The 9,469-nt window shown below is 29.6% G+C and overlaps 1 protein-coding gene and 1 long non-coding RNA gene across 5 annotated transcripts in view; both read right to left on the bottom strand.

Annotated features, from left to right (window-relative positions):
- Positions 1–6: 6 nt before the first annotated feature.
- LOC112905710 lies at positions 7–4,748 on the bottom strand. Of its 3 annotated transcripts, none has more exons than XR_003231970.1 (7): positions 4,572–4,748; positions 4,215–4,520; positions 3,726–3,870; positions 1,534–1,652; positions 1,199–1,376; positions 727–977; positions 7–269 (listed from the first exon to the last, which is right to left on the bottom strand). It is a non-coding gene; the product is annotated as an uncharacterized LOC112905710 (long non-coding RNA). The 3 variants fall into 3 exon arrangements; XR_003231971.1 differs by having other exon boundaries at positions 4,582–4,748; XR_003231969.1 differs by having other exon boundaries at positions 4,215–4,748.
- An 861-nt stretch (positions 4,749–5,609) lies between these two features.
- LOC108739917 (synapse-associated protein 1) overlaps positions 5,610–9,469 on the bottom strand; it is a 12,674-nt gene continuing 8,814 nt past the window's right edge. Inside the window, exons 6-9 of one of the 2 annotated variants that reach the window (XM_025978619.1) lie at positions 9,345–9,469; positions 9,142–9,278; positions 8,381–8,503; positions 5,610–6,522 (exon numbers count right to left, since the gene is read on the bottom strand). In XM_025978619.1, coding sequence (XP_025834404.1) covers positions 6,383–6,522; positions 8,381–8,503; positions 9,142–9,278; positions 9,345–9,469 — 525 coding nt within the window. In that variant the 3' untranslated portion in view covers positions 5,610–6,382. The remainder of the gene's footprint in view (positions 6,523–8,380; positions 8,504–9,141; positions 9,279–9,344) is intronic. The other variant, XM_025978620.1, reaches the window with a different exon arrangement.

Raw genomic sequence — 9,469 nt, 5'->3', positions numbered from 1 at the left:
ATAGAACGTAACATTCCAAAGTTTACAGGTGTGAAAAGTAAACCAACTCGAGGAGGAATACTGTAGCAGAGAATTTCTTATTTCAGTGGAATTCAAATAAATATCCAGTTGCACTCGCTCATGGGTCGAAAATTAACTGTATGATGTTACAAGTCGAAGACGAAACAGCAAATCAAGAATATAATCCAGGAAAGACCACACCCATGTAGACATGAATTGTTTCAGTATAACCATACTGAACATTAATTCCCTCTCATTTATCGTATAACCTGCATAAATGGATAAAAGAAACATATTAATTACACTTATAATTAAGAAACACAAATAAATACGCACCAAAAAGCAAGTAAAGTAGCTGAATTAAAAAATAAACAAACAACTTTAGGCAATTTTACATCACAATCATAGATCACAACATAGATTAACGTCAAATAACACGACGTCAATTTACGACATAGACAACAGCAAAAGGTTAAAAAGAAAATCCATGGATACATAAACTTCATAGATAGATAAACTTCATAGATACATAAACCCATAGATAGATAAACTCTATAGATACATCAATGATAAATATTAATTTATTCTGTGGAAAATAAAAACTGTCAAGTGATATTGATGCACAATAACCTCAATTTATACTGTTGACAATAGCAAATTGTTAACAGAAATTTCAGAACAGATTAATAAAGATTAATTAATATTGATCAAGTTATGTATTCTCACCTTAATTAATTGTAGAAAGTGGCGTTCTAAAGTCTACCAGTGTGATGAGCAAATCAACCAAATCTAGGAGGGATACTACTGCAGATAATTTCTTGTTTCGGTTGCATCCAAATTAGTTAATTTCCAATTGCCTCCCATTGTTACGGCAAAAATTAACTGCATAATGTTGCAAGGTGAAGACGTCAAAAGCATCAGTTGTTTTAGTAGCACCAAAATTAACTGCAATTCGTTCTCATTTGTGGGACAGCAATCTACATAGAAACAGGCAAGAAAAAGTAATTAATTACCATTTTTAAATCGAATAAATCAGTAACATGCACACTAATGGAAAGATCTGTTCCACATTAATTCTGCTTCTGCCATTTCTGAAACGTTGTTTAAAAGTTGTCTACTGAAGCAAATTACAAATGTCTAAGAAATTGAAGTTATCTAAAGATATCATTTACTATTTTTAACTGATACTGTTACATACCACTTCATTGTCATAAATCCTTTTTCAGCACACTGTCTTCGTTCCCCATGAAAAAAAGGCAGTTTCATGCTTTCTTATGAACCATGGGCATAGCTACTTTGCAGGGCAAATGAGAACTAATTCAACCAATGCTCCATAATTTCATAATTTAAAGGTATCCAGAGTTCTCCTAATGTTCCTGTTAAATGAAATCTTATGAAAAAGTGTTCAGATATAATTAATTAAGTATTAAGTAAATAATGTGCACGATACATTGTTAAAGTAATGCTGAATCTTTTTCTTTGTTAATATCAAACAAATACACTACATATAGAAAGTATAGTATGCATGCTCACCTTAATTAACTACAAGAGCCTCCAAGATGAAAGGTTAACAGCTAAAACACCATAAAAGACGACTTATCTTTTCAGTAAGCAACGATATCAGTTCCAATCTCTCTTAATTGTTGGCCAATCTGTGTAAACGGACAAAAACAATTATTAACTGATTAATTTCATACATATCTGTTACCCAAAAAATTTAATCCTTTTCACTTTTCTCCCTTACTCTCAAATCAAAATCAAAATATATGCGGAAAATTGATAAAAAAAAAGAATTAAACACTCGTATTAAACAAATGAAACATAAACGAATAAAATAACAAAACATTAAAAAGGGCGACGTGGCCACCTGATGTCTCCGTCAAGATATAAACTTTAAAAGTTTTATCAATTTAATTTATGCTGTGGGCAAATACGAAGAATAATAATAGAATATGAATCAATCAAACCAAACAACTATTTCAACTACTGGGTCATCTTTGTCTTCTCCAACGTCGATCTGAAACAGATACGGTGGCAAACAGATCAATAAAGAGCAATTAAAATTAATTATATCAAGTATCCTCACCTTAATTAATTATAGAACGTAACACTCCAAAGTTTACAGGTGTGAAAAGTAAACCAACTCAAGGAGGAATACTGNCCGAATTATTAATAACCTTGATGTATGTTAATTATTCAGAATTTTAAGCTTTTATAAAATTATTAGGTAACTAACTAACTACAATTTGTAGTTATTTTGTACCAAAAGATGACATAATGTGTACTTTGTATACGTATACATAATGCAGTCAATTAATTGCATTCTGTTGTTTAAAGAAAACCAAAAGATGACATAGATGATATGGACTATTGCTCATATCACAAAAGAAAAAAAAAACACTTAGAATTTATTATTCATCTTATACTTTAAACAAATGAAATTAATTAAGAAACTATGTAATTGCATTATAATATTTTAGAAGTATTCAAATTAAAAATTTTGTCAATTTAATTCATGCTGTGGGTATTTTAAAAAAAAAATTGCCTGCAATTAAAGTTTTTCTAGAATATTAACAAACGTTTCTGTGGTTCTTATGCCCGAATTATTAATAATCTTGATGTATAATATACGATACACAATGTTAAAATCTGTCGATTTCAATTGTTCAAAATTTTAAGCTTTTATAAAGTTATTAGGTAACTAACTAACTACAATTTGTAGTTATTTTGTACCAAAATATGATATAATATGTACTTTGTATACGTATACATAATGCAGAGTCAATTATTTCTATTCAGGTGTTTAAAGAAAACCAAAAGATGACATACATGGTATAGACTATTGCTCATATCAAAAAAAAAAAAAAACAGAATGTAACATTAATCTTATACAGGAACATAATCATAAGTTTTAGTTTTAAATCTGTTGTGATAAACATGACAAGCATCTTTTGTTGGTATAAGGGTGGGAAATTTTCGATTTCATTTGAGATAATTCAAAATAACAACTAATTTTTTCATTTTTGTGCCAAAGAAGGTGCATGCCTTTTTTACAACGGTTTTTCATTTCCTTTGTATGCAATTTCAAAATACGGATATTTTTAAAAATACAATTCTTTTTGGAAACGTAGAAATAAATTATAGACTTCAGATGCCCACGAAATAAGCAACTGTTACGAGTTTATCAATCTCTCATCACAACTTTTTCAAATAAAACCAACACTTTCTTGTACGCATTTTTAACTATCATTATCAGGAATCGTATAAAAAGTTGAAATGTACAGGACACAAGGTAAAAATGCTCACGTTAAAGAAATATACAAAACAAACCACTTGCATTAGCAGCGTTGTGTTGTAAAATCTTATTTATTTTCATAGATTGCTTATGTATCATATAAATTTAGGTTGTTTTACTTAAATCCAAAAATTTAGCTGCTTACAAATTTCGACTCGCACTGTAACATCTTTATTTTTATTTATACTACAGCGCACTCTTTAATTTCGCGGGAACGTACCATCATAACATGGATTTAAAATGAATTTAGTTTTAAATTTTAAATATCTTGTCTTTGATATAGGCAACCCACTTTACTGCAAAGTATTCTGAACGTCAAGCTGCAGTAGTATTTCTGAATTCCTTTACTTATTTGTTAATCAAATTGACAACAGATTAATAAAGTGTAATTAATATTAATTTAACTATGTATTATTACCTGAANTATTACCTGAATTAGCTGTAGAATGTAATGTTTCAACGTTTACATGTGTGGAATGAAAACCAAATTCAGAAAGGATACCCATGCAGACATCCCATGTAGTCATCGTTAGGGTTAAAATTAACTTTCCAATCTCCCCCATTTGTTAACCAATCTGTAGAAAGAAACGAAAAAAATATTAACTACTTTTAACCAATAATATTTTGAAAGTGACTGCTAAAATAATAAACACACAATGTACCTTTAGTAATAAGCCAAATAAACAACTGTTATGATATTTCATCCTTATCACATTTCTTCTGACTATTAAATTAAAGTCAAAAATAAAAATACAGTCAGTTCATACTGCAGTTTAAAAAAGATTAAATGGTTTATCCCTTGTATTAAGCTAACATTCACACATTCTGCATCCGACATTTCTGGAATGTTGTTTAAAATCTCTCTATTGAAAGTGTTACAAATGTATAACTACTATTTTTAATTGATACTGTTACTTACCAATCCGTCTCATAGTTTCATAAATCTTTCCTTTAGCAATAACACACTGTTTCTGTTCCAAATGTAAAAAAGGCACCTTCACGCTCTCCTCAGGACTTCAGGTACTTCTACTACCTAGAGTGAATGAGGAACCAATGTCGCATAATACATGGCATCCCGAGTACTCTTGACTGTGTTAACTTCTGTGTAGTATACCATTCATGTTGATAATTCATTTCCACAAATGAACAAGTAATGTCTTTGTTGTGGCAAAAAGGCACTTTTAGAATTTCTTGGGATACTCCTACTTTCTGGAGAAGAGGACTCCTACAATCAATGGTATCATATTTGCAGGTAATAATGCAGGTAGAATTTCACCATTGCACACCATCCTATCCCATCTGTAGATATTCCGGCAGTATCAGAATAAACTTAACTTATCGGGTAATCTCTATAATAGAACGAGAAAAAACAAATTAATCATACTATTAAATGAACGAGCATAAAATCAAATTGAAATGCAGCCAAGAGCAAATAAAAGAACACAATTTTAAAATATAGGTTCTTAAATGCCATAATAAATACTAACCAAAACAAATCGAAAGCCATAGATACACAAGTATCACAGAGCAAAGGAAAAATAATAATACTAATTGGAAAAGAAAAATTGTTGTATATGCAACCATATAAGCACTAGTGTAAATCAGTTTGCATATAGTATTTCGTCAGAAATTATTTCTCCAAATAAACATAAAAATTTACAATTAAGTAATTTAAAAAAAAATGACATCACAAATGAAGTTATCAAATATTATTAGTAACGAATCCTTTGATATAATTATTTCGAAAATCAACATAGAAACTTCATTGATGTAGAACTCTGAAACTTTTCATTAACTAGTAGACATGACCTGTCTAGGAATTTACGATAATTAGGATCATAGTTTTTTAGCTCAGTACTAAATTATTTTAGAGGTGAAGAATAATAATATAATAATGTAAATGCATTATGTAACTACTTCTCAATTAATTCATTCTTTTTAATATATAATAATCGTAAAAGAATATTCTGTAATTTACTAGACTTCTAAAACAACAAAAGTGCCTAATACTATCAATTTTTGAAAAATAGAATGTGAAATTTTAATACTTTTTACTTGTTGAAAGTATTTTTATAACTTAACATTAGCTATATATGAAATTGGTTTTTTACTGTTAGAGATTGGAAAAAATTATATAGAATTTAATTGCTTTGGATAATCAAAATATTGTCGAAATAATTTTCTTATGAATAGTGAAAATGCCAATACTGTATTAAAATGCATATACTTAATAGATTGTTTTCTTTTACTAATTTCTATATTACCCCCTATTATGTATACGGTAGATTAGAAGAGGATTAATGAATTAATGGCGTAGACATTTGCTACATTTATTCAACAATTTAATGCACTGTAATACTAGTAAGATTATAGGATGAACATGCTTCAACATATAGGCATTTATTTCTATATTTGGCTTGAATTATTTTAAATTCAGTGAGCCAGTTGAAATCTTCAAATATGTATGTTACAAGAAGATTCGGAATTAACAGTATGTACATACAAATAGCAAAGGTGTTTAACAAATTTATAAAATGTTCACAATTAACGAAAATTAATGTATGTTGGGCAATATTCATGAGGGTATTTTTACAGTGACTTTAGTGGAGTAATTATAGCCTTACACTTGTCCACGATACATATTACTTCATCTTAAATATTATAAGTTATTAATTTATATCACAAAAAAACGGCAAGTTACCTTTCGAAAACTAAAGGATTATATGACTAGACAACAAACATATTTCCTTTCTTGTAACATATAAGATAAGATACATATTAGATAGCTTAGCTTACAATTTACTTAACAAGTATCGGAATGGCAGGGAGAAGAAGGGAATCATAGAGAAAATAGTTTTCAGGTTTTCCTCGGTTAAGTCTCAAAACTTGTTGTAAATAAATCGTAGTTAAATGAATAAGAAATTGAAATTTTGAATTGCTTGTTTGGAAAGAAAGCATTCAGCTTAATATAGAAACGTTTGGTAAATACTTTTTTTATCATAATTATGTACATTTGGCTAATGAAGTGCAGTTACACAAGTAACATAAGTATGTTTACGTACCGGAATGCTTTATTTAAAAAGTGGGTTATTTAACATCACCATTTTCTTCTAGCATTTCTTCTATCTCCTGTTCCCAGTTGTCGTTCTTAGAATTTGCTGATTTATTTTCACTTACTACTTCATAATCCTGTAATTCAGCTTCCAGTTCTTTTTCCCAATCTTCTTCTAATAGAATATATGAAAAAGAAACAAAAACCAAACATAACAGTAATATGTAAAGTTCTACGTGATACGTACACTTAAACTAGATGCTCAGTGTTAGCTTCCTGTTCGTAAAATAATTAATAGCCGAAAATATTGTAAATAATGGAATATTTAAAATTTCTAATAACTTGGTGGTAAGTTTTGTAAAACAAAATCTGAGCATCCAGTTTGATTAAAACGTTTCAAAATTATGGCGTTGATATTTATGTACATCATAAGTAAAAATTTCAGGAAACATTTTGTACAATTCATACATTCCATGTAAAAAAAAACATTTAATTAGTATTTTTAGAAGATAGTATCTCAAGAGGATTTTTTTTCTATAGCACCACAATGTGTACATGTTCAAATATTTATTCAATTGTTAAGAATGTTACTATTGGTGTTTCGTGTAAATATTCAAAATCACTGTAAAACTCCTTATACAACTTTCTCAACTTTTATATTTTGCAAACTATTGCCAACAACATTCTTAAAGGTACATTTTAAAATTTTGTAAACGCTTCAAGAGTATCAGACAGTTGAGTTAAACTATACAGATAAACAAACGTAAGTGTCCAGGATATGGCAGCAAATATCTCCATCAATTTCATTTTTCCAAACATAACAACAGTAATCCTGGACGTTTTCAATCTAATTTAATACGAATACCATTTAAGCATAGTATGCCAGAATACTTAACCACTTGCAAGTAAAATCAATTATAAAGATATTGTCATTTGAACATCGATTCACCTTGTTCATGAACTTTCACATTTTTACATGTATATTAACACAAAATACTGTTCACATTTTAAGTACAACATTTAGAGGATCTAATAAAAAGATTACAGCTTTGCTCCTTATTTTTATTTACCTCTTATTAAGAAAAAAAAAGCACTTGCCACTTCGTGTTTATAAAGGGCAAGGTGGTAACAATTTGTGTATTTATATGCAAAATACCTATTCAAGATTAATTTCATGTGATAATGTGCAAGTAAAAACCACATGTAAATATGCATATTAAATAATTAAATTAATATGAAATATTAAAGTTACAAGAAAACAGAGCGCCGTTAGCTTACACGTATTTCGTTGGGACTTACTTTGAAATCAAATTTTCTTTTGTGAAATACAGTTAAAATGCTTCTTAATAATTTTTTATTTAAATAAGTGATTGTTATGATAGATGTACATAAACATTTTCAAACAATTGATGCTCAAAAGTGTTATGTTTCTGCAGGAAAGATAAAGTGCAGTTAAAAGTTTGATTCCTCCTAAACCAATGCAGTATTTGAGTATTTACTATTAGTGTTAGCACATATCTCAAAAATAAAACAAAAAAATAAAGAGGAAGCTGTGACTTCTAATTACAAGAACCACTTAGTAGTTAAGGAGAGCGCGGCAGTGTGGGAACCACCAGATACATAGTTAAATTAGCAGATAGGTACTGATCACAATACAAATTATTAATACTGTTCTATAAAGGATTGATTACCCTCTAACAATATATTACATATGTTATACAGGCAAAGTAATTTGTTTTTGTTTCTTTTTTTTATGATTATGATAATGCAAGAGCTCCCAACTCTTAGCATATCAAATGAAATACACTAAGACAGAAGAGTATTAGAAACCTTATCGGATGCTATGTTGACCCTTTCCTCTTAAGCTGTCAATTAAACAGGAAACTAACTGTCAGCGATCATTTTAAAACAAATCAGTTATTATTCTCCCAACATTAACAGGTTTAGGAGAATAACACCAAAGTTAATAAACTTACTACTACTAATTAAAAATAAAGAAGAATAAGAAGCTCAATGACAAGCTTATAACTTACCTTTGATTTTAGAGCCAAGAGTTAATTTCTTCATACCTTCCTGCACTTCAACAAGGTCTTTAGAGGAAGTTTGCAAAGTATCAGAAACAAATTCATGTGACCCTTGGCTCTTTTCAGTTTTTTCTAACATAAAAGAAAAAATAAGAAAACGAAAATGAAATAAGATATGGTTCCAGCTAGAAAATTTTAAAAGCTTAATTTGCAAAAGGATATAAATCAGTTATTACTTAAAACATTAAGGGCAGCAAGTACCGAAAATGATATGGTTTTCATGGCTGACATTATCTGAAGAGAGCTCCATATTCGAGCGATAATGGTAGCGCAGAATTGGCTTTTCTCCTTCGCTAAATCCTCCGATGGAATCGTTTATCCGTCGTTTCGTCAACTGCTGTAATTGGCATCCTCAGGGAACATCGTGACGGCTTATAAACACTGCTGTGCCGAATGATTTTACGCCCTCACCACGTTACCCAATGATACTAATAACACCAGCTGATAAGAAAATGTCAGATAAATGACTCCAATGGTGAACTCACTGAAGGATCATCTATTCTGGACCAGCGCCGTCAAACCGGACTATACAGCTCTCTTCGAAGTACAATTATTTTTTGCTTTAGGTAGAATATTACTATATGTTTAATAAATTTTTGACAGTGACAAAATACAAAAAATTTCTTTAGTCTTTGATGTGTTCAGAAAAATTCTGTTTCGACTATTGCAAACAAGGAAAAAATTAAATTTGATAACTTCGTTACAAATACCTATTGGTTGCCCAGAAGTAACGGTTTCAGTACCGGGCTGATTTTCACCTTCTCTAGACATCATATTCAATTCATTAGCCTGACAAGTTAAACTAACACGATAGAAGTAGTTCCTCCAAAAGTTTTCTTCACTGATTCTGTATAAGAGAATTTATGTAAATAAATAAACAAACGAAATGCATTGTATGACATAAGATACATACACTTTAGGCACAAGTTCAAAGCGCATTTTTTCCAAATTCGGATCCTGCTCCATAATGGCCATAGCAACAGGATAAGAGATATCATAGTCAAAGTGAAAATCAACACCTGCTGGTGGACTACGAAG

The sequence above is a fragment of the Agrilus planipennis genome, unplaced genomic scaffold (assembly GCF_000699045.2).
Source record: "Agrilus planipennis isolate EAB-ADULT unplaced genomic scaffold, Apla_2.0 scaffold7, whole genome shotgun sequence".
Lineage (NCBI taxonomy): Eukaryota > Metazoa > Arthropoda > Insecta > Coleoptera > Buprestidae > Agrilus > Agrilus planipennis.
Note: the sequence above shows the minus strand (reverse complement) of the source record. Positions and strands in the feature narration are given on the sequence as shown.